The sequence below is a fragment of the Neophocaena asiaeorientalis genome, unplaced genomic scaffold (genome assembly GCF_003031525.2).
Source record: "Neophocaena asiaeorientalis asiaeorientalis breed wild unplaced genomic scaffold, Neophocaena_asiaeorientalis_V1.1 scaffold79, whole genome shotgun sequence".
NCBI classification, from domain to species: domain Eukaryota; kingdom Metazoa; phylum Chordata; class Mammalia; order Artiodactyla; family Phocoenidae; genus Neophocaena; species Neophocaena asiaeorientalis.
In genome coordinates this window covers 1,306,238-1,326,200 of record NW_020175402.1, presented here as the reverse complement: position 1 = coordinate 1,326,200, position 19,963 = coordinate 1,306,238, and the positions used below count along the sequence as shown (strand labels likewise).

Below are 19,963 nucleotides of genomic sequence, written 5' to 3'. Positions count from 1 at the left end.
AGAGAGGCCAAGATGCTTCCCTGAGCTGCCTGGTGGGGAACCACCCTCACCCAGTTGGGCCAGGCCCAGTGCTGGGCTCGGTGGGAGCCGAGGCAGGACCTGTAGCTGTCCTCTGACTCTAAGGAAGAGCCCCGCCCGAGCCGTCAAGGGTCGACTGAGGATGGGTGACACTGTGAGGGGCAGTGGGGCCCCCAAAAGTGACAGTTCCCAGGCCACAAACAATCTAGTCCCCAAACAAGGCAAAGAACACGACTCTTGGTGCTACTGGACACATTTCCAGCTGAGAAAAGTAGAGTTTCAGGCCTGGTGGGCTGTCTCAGGCAGGATGGATAGAGGGGAAGAGGAAGGAGAGAGGAGGCTGGGAGACGTGGTAGGTCTATGACAACAGCCCAGGTGGCACAGACCCGTGGCTGAAGGACTGGGAAGTATGGCTGCCTAGGTATTTTCTGGCTACCTGGGTATTAAGCAAGAAATGCTTGAACGTAGCTTATTGGTATTTAAGAGCAAGCTCTGGAGTCAGGCAGCCTGGATCACATCCCAGCTGTGCAGCTCACTGGTCACTTAACTGTCAAGTGGCTTTTCTGGTGCAGGTTTCCTTGCCTGTAACGTGGGGTAACAGTACCTACATCATGGTGCTGGTGAAATAAAAATTACATAAAGCTCTTTGCCCTGTATCCAACACGTAGTAAGCACCTAATAACATTAATTATTAATTATGAGAATGTTTCTCAAAAATATTAATCCTCCCCCCCCAAAAAAAAGACAAAAATAAAAAAGAAACACAGCATTTATAGGTATTTAGGTTGTGCATTTGGACTCGCATGGTGCTTTTTTTTTTTTTAATATTTATTTATTTGGTTGTGCCAGGTCTTAGTTGCATTAGGCAGGCTCCTTAGTTGCGGCACATGGGCTCCTTAGTTGTGGCCTGCGAACTCTTAGTCGTGGCTTGCATGTGGGATCTAGTTCCCTGACTAGGATTGAATCTGGGCCCCCTGCATTGGGAGCACAGAGTCTTATCCATTGCGCCACCAGGGAAGTCCCTGGAATGGTGTTTTTGGTACTTGTTTCTCATATACAACCCTTGCCTAGCCAACCAGGTTAACAGTCCCCTAGAAGCAGACATCACACACTATTTTAGCCTGATACGGCCCCAACCTCTACAGCATTGGGCATGGGTCCACGCACATAATAGGACCTCAGAGACTCCAGAACTTCAGGACTAAGACACCTTCTGTGCCGGGCTAACCGCGTGTGTGTGTGTGTTAACTAAAAGGATAACGCACAGTTCTTGCCCTTGAAAGGGTCACAGTTTAGCGAGGGAGGATCTTAAATCATCCTGTGACAATCTAATAATCCCATGCTCCCAAACCCACACGCACTCTTACCTGACATCTCTCTCACCCCGCCAGAGTCATGCATGCATGCACATTTCCCCTCAGTTCCCTGGGCTCACAGGCAGCTCTAGCCCTGGCCTCTCTGGAAATGCTAGCTTTGGTCTGGACCCTGCGTGGAGCACAGAGGTTTCAACCTTAAATGGAGTGAAAAGCCGTTTGGCCCTGTGCCAGCCTCATGGGTCCCCTTCCCCACCCCCTGCCCATTTTTATCAGACCTCCTGATGGCAGGTCTATGAAGTCTCCCCTGGAGAGGGCTGTGGGTCCCTGGACTGATGTGTTTGATCAGCTGTTTCTGGTCTGCGCTGGGGGAACCAGTGCAAGAAGAGCCGGCAGGAGTGGTGTTTGATCAGAAAAGCTGGGAAGCTCTGGGCCCAACTAGCTGCTGTTAACCTTCTGCTATGCTCTCCTCAGAGGACAAAGCAAGGAGGATGTTCTGATGGACCAGCCCACAGGGAACTTGGGAACCTGCTCGCTGGCCAGGGTGAGAGGTGGAAGCTGGGCTCTGCCTAAGCGCATGAGGGCTGGCGGGAGCAGCACTGCCCGCTCCTGGCTGAACGGCAGCAACACCTGCCAAGCTCCCTAGGCTCACTGCCTGGTGCCAGGTATGTCAGGGAGACAAGCGTCTAGTGGACGTGGGACCTCTGCTCTGGGAGCACTGTGTGACAGAGCAGAGGACGGGACAGATGCACAAGGAAAAGCCTGGAGAACATTCACCAGAAGGTGAGTGCAGCTTCCAAGCCCATGTCCTGGATCCTCTCTTCTCAGTGAAAGCTTGAGTCCTGGAGTGTTTCCCAACAAAGGTCTAGGACGAGTCCACATTGAGCCATAAGCTATTTCTCTTTTTTCACCCAAACATGCACCCGAGTACCAGCTCATGGAGGGGAAGGTAAACAATGAATCTGAAAGCTCCAGAGGCAAGGTAGGAAGGCCAGAAATCATCACAAACGTAGTGCTTCCATTTCCCTCGCTCTCACTGGATGTGCTCCCGCCTGACATCCAGTCTGTGTCTTTCCTCGGACATGACCCCTCAGCTGTGGCACCAAGGAGCTCTGAGAGTCTGGCTCCAACCCAGGAGGTCCTGTCCCCCCTCTTATCACCATCCACCATGGCCTGGGACAGAGGCTCTGGATTATTATATATAATGCAGCCCAGAGAGCTCCATCTGACCTTGGTCTGGGGCTCCCCTAGCCTCCACCCCAGGCCCTCTATCTTAGGATACATCAGGCATCCTCCTTTCCTGCCCTTCTCTGCCCTCTTCCCTCAGGTTCTTTTAAAGTGTTAGAAACACTAACACACACCATCTACAAAGCATCTATACTGTTAGCCATTTTACAAATGTTGCCTGTCCTCCTCACTGTCATCATTAGGGATGACTATCCCAAGGTCACAGTCTGTTTAGAGGGGGGGCTGGGAAGCTCCCCAGCCCGTACACTTTGCACCACGCTGCTCTGCCTCTTGCAGCCAGCCCCCTGGCCCAGGCTTAAGGTAACTACACCACCAGGGAATCGCTCGGCCCATTTCCTACCTCTGCTCAATCACTCCTGACCCACAGCAGCACTTCACCTCTGTATACACACACTTTCATGGCCGGAGCCCAGCTGCCTGGGACACTCAGGGTTATTGCTCCAGATACGACACTCCAGCCCCTCTCCAAAGACATCACTTAGGCAGAAAGGCATACTTCCTAAAGGCCCTGTGGGATCTGGGCAAGGGTTAGGACTGCCCCAGGAGAAGTGAGCAGTCGCCCCCAGCCCTGCCTCAGGGCGGACCTGAGCCTAGGGGCTGCAGTATATGACGCCCCGCCCCTGGCCTTACCTGCAGGACTCTTACTGCAGAAATTATGCACATCCTATCCGTGTGTCTGCCTCTCTTGTCTCTTTGTTGGCTGTCAGCAACACGACATTTTCAGCTGTTCACCATGAAAAGTTTCTGCTTATTTTTACAGTTATCTGCTGAGCACTTTGTGCTTTGGGGGCAGTTGAGATTCAAGAGATAAACGAAAAGTGCTGTTATAAAGATCCCTAAGGATGCAGACAGAGAGAGGAAGATGAGAGACACGTAAAGGTATAGGAATGAACAAGGCACGTAAAGGTGCAGGAATGAACAATCTTCCCAGTGCTAGAAAGTGTAGGGAATGGCTGACCTGTATGTGAAGGACTTTATTAATTACAACTAAAATTTTCAACACCAAATTTCAAACACCAAACATTAAATCTAGGCTTTTGACTAGTACTACAATTCTGTGGGGTAAATACAATAATTTCCTCCATTTGTGAACGGGAGCTGGAAGGAGGGAGCTCAGAGAGGACAAGTATCTCACCAAGGTCACACAGTCATAAAGTGGCACAGCTGGGATGTACCCAGGTTGGACACCAAAGCCTGTCTCTGAAACCCTGCACCACACTTGCTCCCTGGGAACGAGGGTTTAGAAAAATGAGACTCCACACGGCAGGAGAGTTTTTTGTCCTTCCCAGGCCATGCTAACAAGGCCTGCAGGTACACAATAGCCCCTAGGAAACCAGGCCTATCAAGCCTGGTCCCATCTGACAGCTGCCCTGAACCAAAGAGAAAACAGGTTTATAGCATCACAGTCCATTTGAAACTCATGCAGCATAATTTTTTTCAAAGTACATATTTTATTTACATAGAGTAGTGCAAGTTGAACACGGACAATGGTTTGTAATCCAATTTAAACAGCCATCGTGTGCTGGCTGACCTGGCCTGACATGTGCACCCTGTCCTGACCGTGAGTGGTAGCAGGTGTGACTAGCCTTTGTAAGGGAAATGATGCAACATTTCCATGATTTGGAAGCAATCTAAATTAGCTGATGGGATAATTTTTTTTTTTTTTTTCCAACAATGTAATCCCCGAAGCACAGCAACTTCTCCCTTCCTTACAGGCCAAGTCATAGGTGTAGCAAGTTTCTGAGTTCTGGCTGTGCTTCTGAGCTTTTGGCCCAAGTCCTACCAGCCCCAAGGTTTTCCATGGCAACAAAATTCTCCCCTCAACCCCTAATTTTTCTTTCACTCCCACTTTCTCCCTACTTCCCAAGTATCCCTGCAATACACTAGGCCAAGCGGAGCAGGGCAGGGGCTGCTGAAGTCTTCCTTTGGGAGGACTGATTAAAGCATCCCAGGATTTTCTCCACCACTGTCCAACTTCCTAGTCCCAACTGAATAGAAATATTGCTTGTCCCCTAGAACCATGCTAGGTAAGGCTGGCAGCTCCTCCAACCCTTAGTCAATTCTTAGATCTCAGGCACGTGAGAGTTAAATCCCCCACCCCATATTATTAATAAGTAATCAGCCTTTGGTGACTGCAGCATCACCTAGGGTAGAGAAACTCTCTGGGCCCATCTCATCTTTCTCCTCGATTTACACCATGAGCAGAGAACAGGGCCCTTGTCTCCCCATTTACCCCTGTTTGACTGGATCTATTTCACCCTCAGTCCGTGACTCTCAGGGCTCTTCCCTGGGGGATGAAGCTGAAATACATTCCGTGGCTGGTGGGAGGGGAGAGTCAGACAGCTTCCTCAGAGAGGACATGAATGACCAGGGAACCTGGCATTCACACTGTAGACTGTGGCACTTGCTGGACTCAGGCTTTATAAAATAAACAAGTCTCTGCCCCTTTGCTGCCCCTCAGGCTTTATAAAATAAACAAGTCTCTGCCCCTTTGCTGCCCCTCAGGCTCTGCTCACACACTTGCACAGTCCCATCTTCCCAGAGCGATCCTCGCTCTTGAGCCATCTATTTGCTGTCTGTCTCACTCATCAGGGATGGGCAAATGCCGTTCCGTAAGTGATCCCCACGGAATCAGACTCCAGCTTGGAATCTGTCTGCCCTTTCCTCCTCACCAGGTGTTTCATAAGCTCTGGAGGCAGAGAAGAGTTGGGGTCTTACTGAATAAATATGCGTTCCAAGAAGTCCACAGACTCCTCTACACCACTGCCAGTGCCCCCAGGGTTCAGCCCTGAGGCCACAAGGGCAGCACCACGGCAAGGCAGAGACCACCACTGCCACATGAGAGCAAGTCATGTGGACAAGGGGACCCTGGTAACATGTCCTCCGTGGCAGCAATGCAGAAGGTCTCTTGGGCAGAAGTGGGAGAAAAGAATAAAATGGCCAAGTAGGGCTAGAAATAGTCTTCCTACAATAAAATCCAGGCTTGGGCGTCTCTAGGGAGCAGCGCTGTAAAAGCGCTGTTGGCGCAGCAGCTTGCCGAGGCCCACTCGGAGCAGAGATGAAATTCGGGGCGGACCTTTCGCTCATGTTGACCAGAACCAGCACAGGCCTCGTGCTCCTGCTGGCTGTGCCACAGGGTGAGGGTGCAGCCGGCAGCATATCCCACTGCTCTGTCTGCTCTTGGCAAAGCGAGTTGTGAGTCTGGTGATTGTGAAGAAAACGAGTGTCCTGCCACGATCTGGGTCTCCACCAGCAACCTGAGGAAGGGTGCCTCAGTACTTGAAAGGATCTGGAAGTTGGGTTTAAAGCTTATAGCTTTCTTTATTCAGAAGGCTTTTTAAAAAGAAAAATCACTTTCCCCTACAGGTCCTCAGCAATTAATTTTTAAATTTATTTTGTTTTTTTGGCTGGAAGAAGTTTTGATAACGCTGCGGCCACCCTCGCACTCTTATCTGCCGGGCTTGGCCTCCATGCCCTGAAGCAGGGCTGCTCCACTCTTTCAATGGGTTTGATCTGGTGCCAAGGGGAGATTCGGTGCCATCTCATCACTTGCTGATCAACAGCAATCCCAGTCCGACAGCTCACAGAACTGAAAACCCTTAAGAAGACGGAGACGGCCTTGGCAGAAGCAGTGAGGGCCTCACAGGGAGGCAAAGTCTTAAAGGTTTGAGCACCATCTTCTGGTCAGTTATTGGCCTCTGGAAACTTCATTTACTTCAGAATGGGACGATCCCTGAGCCGACTAGCTCAAGTGATTTGCACATAAAATGAGCACACAACTGGAGGCGGGGTGAGCTGGCCCAGCTGCCTGCACAGAGCAGGATGGATGCAAGCAGACACACTGGCAGTGTTAAGGTCCCACCTTCTGCCCTTCCAGCAACGTGTGATGGCGACAGAAGTAGCGACCATGACCCAGATCGACCCCTCCCCTGCTGGTACCTGGTGATGTGAAATGTGCTTAGAAAGAAGGGGTGGCCTTGTCTTCTGCCAGCCTGTATTTTGAGGGTGAGTGATCAAACTGGGCAGTACCTTCCACGGGGGTCAACCACACAAGGTGGCAGGGAGCCGTGCTGGGTGTGTAAACACTGCCCTAGCAGACTTCAACCTTCTGCCATCAGGGAAAGGAAGATAAATGCTAGTCATTCCTTCCATCTAATTGCACTTCATAATGGATTCCATAAACCATTAATTATCAGATTATATTTTAGGAATTGAAGATGAAAAAGCTTTGTAAAATTCAGACTCCAAAGGATCACTGACCTGCGGTCACAGTGGCAGCTGGAAAGAGCTCAGACAACAGGCTACTCACAGGAGGGGAAGACCCTGGCAGGAGGAAGACTCAGGGGCCACCACGGGTGCTACTCCACCTGGCGCTGGTTCACTGCTACGTTACATGTATCACGTGCTCCTCAGGGAGGGGACGAGGCTTCCAGGTTGGGTAGAAGCTTTAGGCTTTGATTAGGGAAAGGGGATTGAGGACACCACAGAAAAGCTATGGGAACCAGCCTCAGGTGCAGAATACCATGAAGAGTTTCCTGGTAAGGCAGAGACGGTTTGCAGCTAGATGGCCTCACACTGAACACTCCCAGAAGAAACACTCCAAAGGCTTTGTTTTGGGAATGGCTGACTATACTGACAAGGTGGGACTCAGCATGGAAATGAAGCCTTCCTGTGTCAGCATGCTGCTACCTGTCCTACTGCCACCACGTGAGGAGGCTGGAAGGATGACAGACGTGAGGGAGGTGCTGAGTGTGCTCAAGGCTGGGAACCCCCAGATGGTCTGATGGTGCTTTTCTCTCTCTTTTTTTTTTTGCGGTACATGGGCCTCTCACTGTTGTGGCCTCTCCCGTTGCGGAGCACAGGCTACAGACGCGCAGGCTCAGCGGCCATGGCTCACGGGCCCAGCCGCTCCGCGGCATGTGGGATCTTCCCAGACCGGGGCACGAACCCGTGTCCCCTGCATCAGCAGGCGGTCTCTCAACCACTGCGCCACCAGGGAAGCCCCCTATTTTCTCTCATTTTTAAATGGCCAGAAGGCACTGGCAGCACCTGCAGCCCCACTCTGTGGGCCACTGTCCTGCACTGAGCTGCTGCTCTGCATGCTGAGGGCTGCCAGCACATCACACCGCTCTGGTTACTCTGGTCACCAGCTCTTATTCCACTGCTCTTTCAGGCTCTATTTCAGAAGCTATACTCCACTTGGGGATGGACAGTGTCAGAGAGGCCACAGCAGCAGGCCTGTGAGGAACAGGCCTGCCTGCTACGGAGGGCGGTCACGTTGGTGTTGATGACTCAGACTTGGTTTTATGAGAACCGTGATGCTTCTGTCCGTTTCCCAAGTGAGACCACTTAGGTTGGTGCTAAGCTAAGATGCTCAATACTCAGGACATCAAGGGAGGAAGGGCAAAAGGCAAGTGTGGAGCATTCTCTCTATTGCAAACGTAGGACCCTCCACGATGAGCAGCCACTCACTTGGCCTCCCCACAGATTAGGGTCACGGTACCGTCTAGCAAGTCCTCCACGGTCACTGCCACAAGCTCAGAGCTGGTCTGGGATGTCTGCGAATCTGGCAATGTCACAAACACCTGTGAACCAGCAAGCTGGGTCTCCTCCAAAGTGATCACCTGCTCCGTCTGGGCCACCGGCTCTGGGGTTTGGATCACCTGAAAGGGAAAGACCGTGAGGCTGCTCTGGGCAGTGTCCACAGTTGGCTCCCCAGAACTTACATGGTTTTCATCTCACGCTATAATGATGATATTTATGTTTTCACCAGAGGAGAGCAGTTACATGTGCTTAATGGGAAGAGGCAAGTCTAACACACCAGTGATGCAAAAGAGAAGGCAGGCAAACAAGTAACTCTGTGCCAAATTGCTGTAATTTAGCTCCGTACGCCACCTCAGGGTGCCTGGAACTCTGATTACACACCAGTGAACGCGGGCTCAGTTTCTTACACTGGGTTTTCCTGTCTTGAGGATTACACAGCAGAAGTGCGTGCCGTGTGAAAGGAATGCTACTGAATCAGTGGTTCGTGTCATGCTTGAACCATGGAAATGGGAGTGGTTTACCAGAAGCCTCGGGTTGTCAAAGGTGGCATGTCTGTACCTTGATCAGGCTAAGAGCCTTACTTGGAGGCTACGTGGCTACAGAGCTAATGGCTATAGGAAGAAGAACAGGTAGACAAAACGTGGCTTCTGGCAGCTCCCTCACGCAGCTCACCAGGCTGGAGGGCACTGGCTTCTCTCCTCCACAGGCCACACACACCCCTTCCAAATCTGCAGCATCTGTTAAAGATGACTTTCCCATCTCAGGAAGAACTAGTCTGGTTAAGTACACTCAGTTCTTGCCTGAACCTCCGAGTTGATGTTTCTGAGCCATGGAGCTCGGAACAGCTGGATGTTTTCAATACAGAGCGCCCGCAGAGGGCACAGCAACCCTGGATCTCGAGAGCTGCCGAGAGCAGAAAGTGCTTTCCACTAGACCTCAGTGGGCAGAAATGGAGATGCCAAGCTCAGCCATGTCTCTGCTGTAGGAGTGAAGAGACCAATTGTGATGTTCAATAAAAAATCATCTAGGACAGCAGTTTTCAAACTGTTTTTCTTTCTTTTTCTTTTAGCAATGGAATCTTTTTTCACCCCAAAGGACATCTTACCCAGAATCCTAATATATAAAAAAGATAATAGCAGCGCTGTTCTCATTGAAATGGCAGCAGGATTGGCACCCAGAGGCCTGGCCGCCTGACTTGCCCTCTGCTCCCCACAGAGGCCTGTAAGAACACGGCTATAAGGGGCTGCTCTAAGGGACAGGACGGGGGGCGGCCCAGCCAGCTCACAGTTCCTCTCCCGTCCATTCACAAATTACTGTCAATCAACAGAATGGAGTTTCTTTTCCCTTCCTGCCCACCCTTTCTGGAGAAGACGGGAAGGCAGTAATAGAACTAGAGACACAAAGAGGGGCTGGAGCAAGCACAGCCTTGAAATATCAGAAGAGGGGGGCTTTACACCCAGGTAAAGGTGAGAAGCCCAGACGTTCAAATGTGCCCTGTGCCCAGCCCAGAGGAGTTACCAAAGCATTTCAGCTGAAGGTGGTCTCAACAAAGAGCTCATCTACCCTCCTCCAAGTTTCCTGCAACTCTCACCACATCCCATGGTGTTCTGCAGAAGGTGAGGGAGTGTGTGAATTGGGAGGAGAGGCCAATGTCATTCTGCTTTTGAAAATTCTTGTTCCAGCTTCCCTCTACTCAGGGGCCGTCTCACATGTAGTCACCAGGAGGCTAGAATTTTCTGTTCTGTTTGGTAAGAGGTCCAGAGAGACTCTTCTGCAAGATCCTCTTGGTCATGAATGCATCACTCACGGGGCCCTTTGAGAGCCCCGGGGAGAAAGGCTAGGTGTCGTGATGGGACTGCCTCCAGAGAAGCCTCAGGGACCCCGTGTCAGCACCCTCATATCTGATGGCCCCAGAATCACCTGCACCATCTGTGAGGTGGCCACTTGGCTTTCAGTGCCCGTCACCTTTGGGTGTTCAGACTCCAAGTGACAGTCCAGCTGGGCCTGGGAGGTGAAGAGCTCCCCGCAGAGCTCACAGGGGAAGGTGCTCTCCGACTGCTTGAAGTGCTCAGTGGTGACGTGGTGCTGCAGCGCCCCGGGGAAGCGGAAAGTGGCTGCACAGTACAGACACCGGAACGGCTGTGACCCTGGAGGAGGGGGACAGAGGGAGTGACTGAGGGAAACGAGAGGAGGGAGGGGAGAGCAAGGTGCAAGGGGGGGCGAGGAGCACAGGCAAGTCCAGAGGCAGCTCTTCAGCTCCTGTGGGGCCTGGAGCGTGTACAATTTGGGGAGCCCTCTCTAGGAAGACCGATACAAAATTACACATACAGGATTAGGGGCAGATCTTTGGAAGGGTCCCACCAAGTGCTAGGCTCCAAGGCACGGCTTCATTAGCATCACATGCAGGCTGAATCTGCCTCTGCCAAAGTCCGTTATTCATTCAACTGGAATGATGCTGACAATGTTTATTTCGTCAATTCTAAGAAGCACCTTTTAACGTCTCTGAAATGGGATCAATGGCATCTCACTACTGTTACAGGCCACGGAGGTGGGTGTAATTGTCAACAAGTGCACTTGCACAGACATCTAAAGGGGCAGCATCAAGACTTGCAGAATGCATGTCCACAGTCTGAAAGAAAAGCCCTAAGACAGGAGCAGTGCATGTTTTAAACTCACAGGAAACAAATGGTTCAGAGGGAGGAGGTAAGGGTTGGATGTTCAGCTACACTCCCAAAGCAGGAATCAGAAGACTAGCTTTGCTAATGCTCGAGAGACCAAAACCACCTTACCGTGCTCTCCATCACCAATGTTCTTGACGGTGGAGGGCAACACCACGTGGAATAACACTCACGCCAACAATCTGAACCGAGAGCTACTCTGGGAAGCTGAATTCTTACGTTGATCAACTTATTTCTTACGTTTCCTTTTTTTATGTACGCATACAAGAGTGCATAAAATCTACATCAAATTAAGTCCAAAGCAGCACTTAGGATAACCTGCAAACTCTAAGTGATAAGAAAGCATAGTTTAACTGGAAGCAGTTTTTCTTTCTTAATGGTTCATTAAAAATGGTGTCTCTTATAGAACTGGCATTTTAGATTTGATAAGGTACAGCAGGAACAATGATAATCATGGGTAACGCTTACGAGATGCTTACTGGTGCCAGGCCTTAAGTGTTTTCTGTGTACTAACGTATTCAACTCTCACGGTTCCCCTATGAAGTAGGTACTGCAAGCGTCCCGGTTTTGTGGATGAAGAAACTGAGGCACAAGTTAGTTGCTACTTAGCCTGGGTCGCGCAGCTGTAGGTGGTGGAGACGAGACCCGTCCCTGGGCAGTGCAGCTCAGGAGCATCTTGGAAGGGGCACTGACCTGAATGCTGGCACTTGATGTGAACCTGCAGCAAAGCTGGCGTGGGGAAGAGCTCCTTGCACTGGCCACATTCATGGAACTTCATATCTGAGAAGCACACGAGCAAAGAAGTGGTGGGAAAGAACAAAAGGAAGATTCTCTGAGCCTGGGGAGTAACAGGGCTGGGGGGGTGGGTGACGGCTCACACTTAGCGAGCGTCTACGAAGTGCCAGGAACCTGATACCTATGCTACATTAGTGCAATCTGTGGTAAAGAGCGCCAGATCTGGATCCAAGTGCCCGGATGCAAAGAGGGTTGTTGTGAGAATTAAAGGAGAAACACACGTGGGCGCTGAGCACAGTGCCGTGCACTCAGGAGACACTTCATAACTGCGAGCTGTTGTGATCATCCCCCAGTTTAACTGTAACACAGGTATGAATAATTGACTTTCTGAAGAAAAGGAAACAGGTTCAGAAAGAGAAGTCACTTGCCAAGGTCACACAGCTAGAGTTAGGATTCCCACCCTGGCCTGCGTGCCACCCTTCCCATGCGCCACGACCAGTCACCACCGAGGCTGGCAGGAGTCACACTGCTCTAGGTCTCCAGTTGCAAGAACTACTGCTACTCAAGCTAGTGTTACTGACGGACTGACGTGGCACCTGCCGGTGTGCTGGGGAGGAAGGGGTGTCACTGCAGCACACCACACTCTAGCACTAGAAGTAGGGATTTAGGGCTGGAACCCAGGATGCTACGTCACCAAGCGCCTTCCACTCCTCAGCCCCCACTCCCAGTCCAGGGCACCCCAGTTCACCTGCGTGCTCTGCTTTGATGTGCTTCTTGTGTTCAATGGTGTTGGGAAAGGTTTTGTCACAGGAGCTGCACTGGAGTGACGAGAACTTGGAAGACCGATGGTTCTGAGCAGCAAACACGTCAGGGTGGTGGGTCCGATTGTGGTACCACAAACCAGACAATTGCTAAAAGGAATGTGGCAGATGTTAGGTCTTGGATGTTCTAGCAAGCTGGAGAGTTCACAAAGCCTCATGAGAGAAAAGCGCTCCCAGGGAAGTTTATGGACCTGGAGTCACACTCTTACCCACCACAGTAAGTGCTGACATGCGAGGGGACGCTGGTGCTCATGGGAACAAGGCGCCTGTGTATTCACTGAGGTCACCACAGGGCAGGGCCGCGGCCTTCAGAAACCCATTCCTCACAAGCTTAGGAGGGAGGTGTTAGGCTCTTTCCAGTGACGTGGAAGCTGAGGCACAGAGGGGTGAAGTGACTTGCCCAAGGTCACATGATCAGTAAACAGGAGGACCAGGATTCACACCCTGGCCTTCTGAATGGAGAATCTGCGCTTCACCACCGAGCTGTCTTGCTGCCTGTCAGAGGCCCAGGGCGCAGCAGGGAAACCTGCTGGAGAGGGGCAGGTGCTATCCCTACTCCGTAAGCCAGTGCCCCCCTCTTCCCGGGTTCCAGAGCAGCGCTGCGACACTCTCTGTACAATTCCATGGTTTCCTAGAGATCAAGCCCAGGTTTTACCCAGCTCTGTAACCCTAACGTCACAGCACAAGGCTTGGAACAAAGTTAGCTCTCAATTTCTGTTGAGCTGAAATTAGCTGCTGGGTTTCTCTCTCTGTACCCAAATGCTATAGATGCCAGCGAGGGCCATTCTTTTCTCTGTGGTCTTAGAGTTTCTCAAAGAAGTGGTTTCTTTTCAGATCTGTATGGGGTTTCCCTTCAATTACATAGCAAACTCTAAGGTAAAAAAGCAGAGCTCTTCCCCAGGAGTTAAAAAATCCTCCACAAAACACCAATAATTGTGTTAAACAAGATAATTCCAGGTAGTGTTACACACCCCAGTGTCATTCTCACATCCCTCAACACATGGGATCAATAGGTTCTAAAGAATGTAAATATCCAGGGAAAATGCAGGATTCAGTTCAGGACAAGGCTGAAATCTAAGAGAAGAAGTGTAAGAACTCTTGGCTCCAATTAAAGCTCCCCCACTGACCCCACTCTGACCAGGTCACCACAGAGGATCTGAATAACCTATCGGCTGCATTCTTCACGAGAACCAGCCAAATGGTCATATCCTGGAGACAAGAGGTGTTCTGCAAGCCACAAACATGGGGGCCAAGGGAGACCAAAGGGAGAGTGGATGAGGGCCCGGGAAAGGTGCCTGCAGAAGCTGAGCTCACCTGGTAGGCCTTGTTGCAGATCCCACAGCTGAAGGGCTTCCCTCCGACGTGGGTCACCATGTGCCGCTCCAGCATCGAAGGGGCGCTGAAGATCTTCCCACACGTGGGGCAGGGGTGGTACTCCTTGGAGTGCACCTCGTGGATATGCTTTCGGTGATCCTGCAGAGTGGGGAAGCTCATCCTGCATTTCTTGCAGTCATATGGATCTTCTATGTCTGGTTCCATGAGGGGAGGGAGGGAGACACCACAGGCAACAATCAGTGACAAGTGGTTTTCTGTGTGCAGCTCCAGAAGCCAGACTGTTTAGAGGTCATGCAGGGTGACAGACTCGAAGGACCAGAAATCACTGCATCCATCACCTAACTACCTCCTACTTTCATCCTGGGAGGTGGGGTTCCTCTGAGGCTTCTGGATTAACCACCTCTGAGCATGAGTTTACCTCAATTCCTCATCTTACAAGTTAAATTCCATCTTACTACTTTCCAGGGAGTATCACCTTTGCTCTTCCCCTGCCTGCAGTGGGTGTTTTGGGGTTTTCTAATTCTCTGTAGAGATTCCCCACATACTCCCCAAAGCATCACTATTTCCTTTTTTGTCAGTAGTACAATGCAGAGGATGAATGCTTCCTTGATTCCCACTTTAGATTCAACAACAAAAACATTTTCATAAGTAATGTTTATTAAGTGACATGCGTGTTTTAAGTGCCTACATATATTAAATCACTTAAAACTTCCAATAACCCTATGTGTAGGTTCTACTACCAGTCCTATTTTATAGATTAGGAAAATCAAGGTTTAGAGAGTGCCCAATGGCACAAGTATGATATTGCTGAGCTGGGTAACAATCCCAGCTTTCACTCCCAAGGTCATGCTCTGAGCTGCATGCTGAATTGGACAAGGCAACTCCTCAGTGGGACCTCAAAAACAAGAACTAGCAGTGATGAAGAATACATTTGCCATCCCTGTGGCAGGAAAGTTCAGTCTTTTTTTGAAGGTAACAGAAAGTAAAACGTTTGAATAATAAAATCCTTTGCCCACAGAAAGGCCCAGCCCATCAGCCAATCTTATGTGTGTGCTGATCCAGGCTAATTCAGGGATTCTGACACGCAGCAGCACTCGGCATCATTAACTAGTATCCCTGCGGACGTGAGCTCTTGAGATCTCAGTTTCACACTATCTTTTAAGATACTCGGAAGGAATTCTCCGTAAGCAATGATGTGATCCTATGAAACAGACAAGGAACAGTCAATGAGAGAGGGGCCTGGATGCTGGGCCTGCTTTGGGTGATCCGCTCCAAGTCATGGCAAAGTTTTTCGGGTCTTCTCTATCCTGAAAATTGATAATGTCTTCCCCTTTCCTGACTTCATGTGATGCTACTGGGAAAAGGAGACTAAAGCGGACTATCATTTAAAGAGATTGAGAGGACTTCAAAGTTGTGGCACTGGATCCAAGCCAAATCCCACTCACCTGGAAGTCTACTGCAACTGGATTTGCTGGACAACCTTGTAAACTCCTCGGGGGGAGTGGGGGGCAGCACTTTATGGTTTCCTGTATTGCCCAGTGCCCAGCCACATGCTGGGCACACACAAGCTCTGGCGAGGTGCCTTGTTGGCTGGCTGACAACAGACTTGAATGTGTTGACAGAAAGCACATGTTTGTGAGATACTGTATTTGCCAACAGTTAGAAACTGGTGTGTGGGGAACAAAGGTAGGGAGGGGAAAAGGGAAGAAGGGTATGCAAGGTGCATGGCATGAAAAAAACAGGCAGGCTCTTATGGTGACAGATGGCACTGGAGAAGGCTGCTCTTGTCACCAATACTCTCTAGCATTTATTGAGCATTTTCTATGTGGCAGGTATGGAGCTTCATGCTTTATGTGTGATATCTCTTTTATTCTCACAACAGCCCAATGTGGTAGTGTTACTATTTTCTCTACCTTACAGAAGGGGCATAAGAGGCTTAAAAAGGTAAAGAAATTTGTCTAAGGCCTAAAAGAAGTAAATGGCAGAGTACTCAAGATTCAAGCCCAGGCCCGTGTGATTTCAGAGCCCAAGCTCTTAACCACCCTGCTGGGGCTGTGCTGATCACATGACTGCTACAACAAGAGTAGCTGAAGATGATGTGACGTGACCAGCGGATGCCTCCTTGGCGATTTCCTGATGATGTGATGAGGAGTCATAAAATCTCCTCTTCCTCCCCTGTGTGTGTTGAATGGAAGTGTGTTTTTGTCTGTATCCGTTCTAGTAGAAGGGGACAAAGATGGGGGCAGACCCTACTAACTGGGTAAATACAAGGCATTTCGAAGAGAATGCTGGGCAGAAGGTTTTTAAGGGAACATGACTAGGGACCACTCACAGTGGTACACATTAACTCAGAAAGCGTCCAGGCTGCTCCTATGGGGAAAGGCAGGTTACGACCATAAGATGAGAGTGGGAGTAGGAAAACGAAGCTCAGCGGACAAATGGAAATATTCTGGTGCTCTGCGAGCCTGTCTGTTATAAAGACTCTTTCCTTCAAACATAATGGGCCTCTGTCAGCCAAAAAGAGCCAGGTGGGCTAAAACGGAAGACAAGGAAACAGCCTGGACAGAGAATCACACAATGACACGTTAAAATGGGATTCTTCTTGAAATAGGAATGAGGGACTCTGGCTTTTGCAGGAGAATAGGAGAGGGGAAGGCACTGAACGGGGCCCAGCTCTAGTGGAGTAATGACTTCTGTTATGACTGCTGCGTGCCTTCCCAGCGCCAGGCCTGGTGCTGAGTGCCTAATGTCCACAATCTCAGTACATACTGTGAAAGGTGTGCAGGTGGATGGAGAGGCCATTGGCTTGCCGGAAGCCCTTGCCACAATCTCTGCAGACATATGGCTTGTCCCCGGTGTGGGTCCTCACGTGGCGGGACAGCTCAATGGACTGGGCAAACACAGCATCACAGTACTGGCATGCATACATTTTTCCTGGAAATAAACATGAGTTTATTAGAGGCAGCACTAAACATTTAGGGCATTCATAAAAACAAAATCACATTCTAAGGCACACAACAGGGAAATATAATCTGGGAGATGACAGTAAAACACGAGGCAATTTGTAATACACTGGGTGAGAGGTCTGAGCCATCCTATCAGACGGTACCTCACAAACACAGTTGACCACACAGGGAGGGTATCAGTGTCTCCCTACCCTGAGGGATAAGGACAGAGTTCTCATCACACAAGACTAGCCATCTGTTAATCTAGCCACTACAAGTACGTAAGAGCTCATTCCATTCCCAGGAAACAGATATATCCTTGAGCCCAGAAAGACGTGAGCCTGGATCCCTTGAAAAACATACAGGGCAGAAATGCAACTGCACATAAAAATGACAGACATGGACTCAGAAAAGAATGACAGCTTTCTGCCAGCGACTTGCTATAAAGATTCTCTTGGCTTCTCTATTTCCTCATGCACTAATGAAAATACAATGACCAGACTGCCAGAGAGCATTAGAAAATACCAGTAAAGAGCAAGTCTGGAAAATCGGCATTTGTAAAAAAAATGCTAGACCAAATGTACCTTTAGTCTCCCTTATGGGCTAATAGAGAAATGGGAAAATCAATAAGGTGAGGGTCCAGACAGCCCAGATCCTAGGGGTGACTTCAACTAGGGCAATCCACCTCATTTTCATTTTTTATATGTTACACTTTGGAACAAGATTTTGTTAAGAAAAAAAAGGGTTTCTTACCATTTCCTCTAAGATCAGAACAAGACAAGGGTGCCCACTCTCACCACTATTATTCAACATAGTTTTGAAAGTTTTAGCCATGGCAATCAGAGAAGAAAAAGAAATAAGGAATCCAAATTGGAAAAGAAGTAAAACTGTCACTGTTTGCAGATGATATGATACGATACATAGAGAATCCTGAAGATGCTACCAGAAAACTACTAGAGCTAATCAATGAACTTGGTAAAGGATACAAAAGTAACGCACAGAATTCTCTTGCATCCCTATACACTAACAATGAAAAATCTGAAAGAGAAATTAAGGAAACACTCCCATTTACCATTGCAACAAAGAGAATAAAATACCTAGGAATAAACCTACCTAAGGAGACAAAAGACCTGTATTCAGAAAACTATAAGACACTGATGAAAGAAATCAAAGATGATACAAACAGATGGAGAGATATACCATGTTCTTGGATAGAAAAATCAACATTGTGAAAATGCCTATACTACCCAAAGCAATCTACAGATTCAGTGCAATCCCTATCAGACTACCAATGGCATTTTTCACAGAACTAGAACAAAAAATCTTACAATTTGTATGGAAACACAAAAGACCCCGAATAGCCAAAGCAACCCTGAGAAAGAAAAACGGAGCTGGAGGAATCAGGCTCACTGACTTCAGATTATACTACAAAGCTACAGTAATCAAGACAGTATGGTACTGGCACAGAAACAGAAATATAGCTCAATGGAACAGGACAGAAAGCCCAGAGATAAACCCACGCACATATGGTCACCTTATCTTTGATAAAGGAGGCAAGAATATACAAAGGAGAAAAGACAGCCTCTTCAGTAAGTGGTGCTGGGAAAACTGTACAGCAACATGTTAAAGAATGAAATTAGAACACCCCCTAATACCATATACAAAAATAAACTCAAAATGGATTAAAGACCTAAATGTAAGGCCAGACACTATGAAACTCTTAGAGGAAAACATAGGCTGAACACTCTATGACATAAATCACAGCAAGATCCTTTTTGACCCACCTTCTAGCGTAATGGAAATAAAAACAAAAATAAACAAATGGGACCTAATGAAACTTAAAAGCTTTTGCACAGCAAAGGAAACCACAAACAAGACGAAAAGACAACCCTCAGAATGGGAGAAAATATTCGCAAACGAAGCAACTGACAAAGGATTAATCTCCCAAATACACAAGCAGCTCATGCAGCTCAGTATCAAAAAAACAAACAACCCACTCCAAAAACTGGCAGAAGACCTAAATAGACATTTCTCCAAAGAAGATATACAGATTGCCAACGAACACATGCAAGGATGCTCAACATCACTAATCATTAAAGAAATGCAAATCAAAACCGCAACGATGTATCACCTCACACCAGTCAGAATGGCCATCATCAAAACATCTACAAACAAAAAATGCTGGAGAGGTTGTGGAGAAAAGGAAACCCTCTTGCACTGTTGGTGGGAAGGTAAATTGATACAGCCACTATGGAGAACAGTATGGAGGTTCCTTCAAAAACTAAAAACAGAACTACCATATGACCAAGCAATCCCACTATTGGGCATATACCCTGAGAAAACCATAGTTCAAAAAGAGTCATGTCCCACAGTGTTCATTGCAGCACTATTTACAATAGCCAGGACATAGAAGCAACCTAAGTGTCCATCAACAGACGAATGGATAAAGAAGATGTGGCACATATATACAATGGAATATTACTGAGCCATAAAAAGAAACAAAACTGAGTTATTTGTAGTGAGGTGGATGGACCTAGAGTCTGTCATACAGAGTGAAGTAAGTCAGAAGGAGAAAAAAAATACCATATGGTAACACATATATATGGAATCTAAAAAAAAAATGGTTCTGATGAACCTAGGGGCAGGACAGGAATAAAGACACAGACGTAGAGAATGGACTTGAGGACACCAGGGGGCTGGGAGGGGAAGCTGGGACGAAGTGAGAGAGTGGCAATGGACATATATACACTACCAGATGTAAAATAGCTAGCTAGTGGGAAGCAGCCACATAGCATAGGGAGATCAGCTCGGTGCTCTCTGACTACCTAGAGGGGTGGGAAAGGGAGGGTGGGAGGGAGAGAGACGCAAGAGGGAGGGGATATGGGGATATATGTATACGTAGAGCTGATTCGCGTTGTTATACAGCAGAAACTAACACAATATTGTAAAGCAATTATACTCTTAATTAAGATGTAAAAAATAAATAAATAAATAAAGTAACAGTACAGCAGGGAAAAAAAAAAATAGAAAAATAGGGTTTCTTGAATCAAGAGTTGAAATTATTGAGAAGCCCAGGACTCAGCCTTTGGCCTTCTTCTCTGTCTCCACTTTCTAGATGATCTTATCTCAGAGCCTTAAATTCTACCTGTACATTGCTAGCTCCCACATTCTCTCTAGCTCCCACATTTACTTCTCTATCTCCCAGCTGTCCCTAGAACTTCAGACTTATATCCACTGCCTATCAGCCTAGTTGTCCAGCTGGAGGTCCGAGTAGCTCAAATTTACCACCATGCCAAAACAGAGTTCCTGAGTCCACCGCCACCACC

General features: G+C 48.6%; 1 protein-coding gene across 3 annotated transcripts in view; it reads right to left on the bottom strand.

Annotated features, from left to right (window-relative positions):
• Positions 1 to 7,496: 7,496 nt before the first annotated feature.
• Positions 7,497 to 19,963, bottom strand: part of ZBTB40 (zinc finger and BTB domain containing 40) — a 73,720-nt gene continuing 61,253 nt past the window's right edge. For all 3 annotated transcript variants that reach the window (XM_024766714.1, XM_024766715.1, XM_024766716.1), the window contains 6 exons: positions 16,462 to 16,626; positions 13,672 to 13,886; positions 12,285 to 12,447; positions 11,495 to 11,581; positions 10,044 to 10,270; positions 7,497 to 8,242 (listed from right to left, as the gene is read on the bottom strand). In XM_024766714.1, coding sequence (XP_024622482.1) covers positions 8,048 to 8,242; positions 10,044 to 10,270; positions 11,495 to 11,581; positions 12,285 to 12,447; positions 13,672 to 13,886; positions 16,462 to 16,626 — 1,052 coding nt within the window. In that variant the 3' untranslated portion in view covers positions 7,497 to 8,047. The remainder of the gene's footprint in view (positions 8,243 to 10,043; positions 10,271 to 11,494; positions 11,582 to 12,284; positions 12,448 to 13,671; positions 13,887 to 16,461; positions 16,627 to 19,963) is intronic.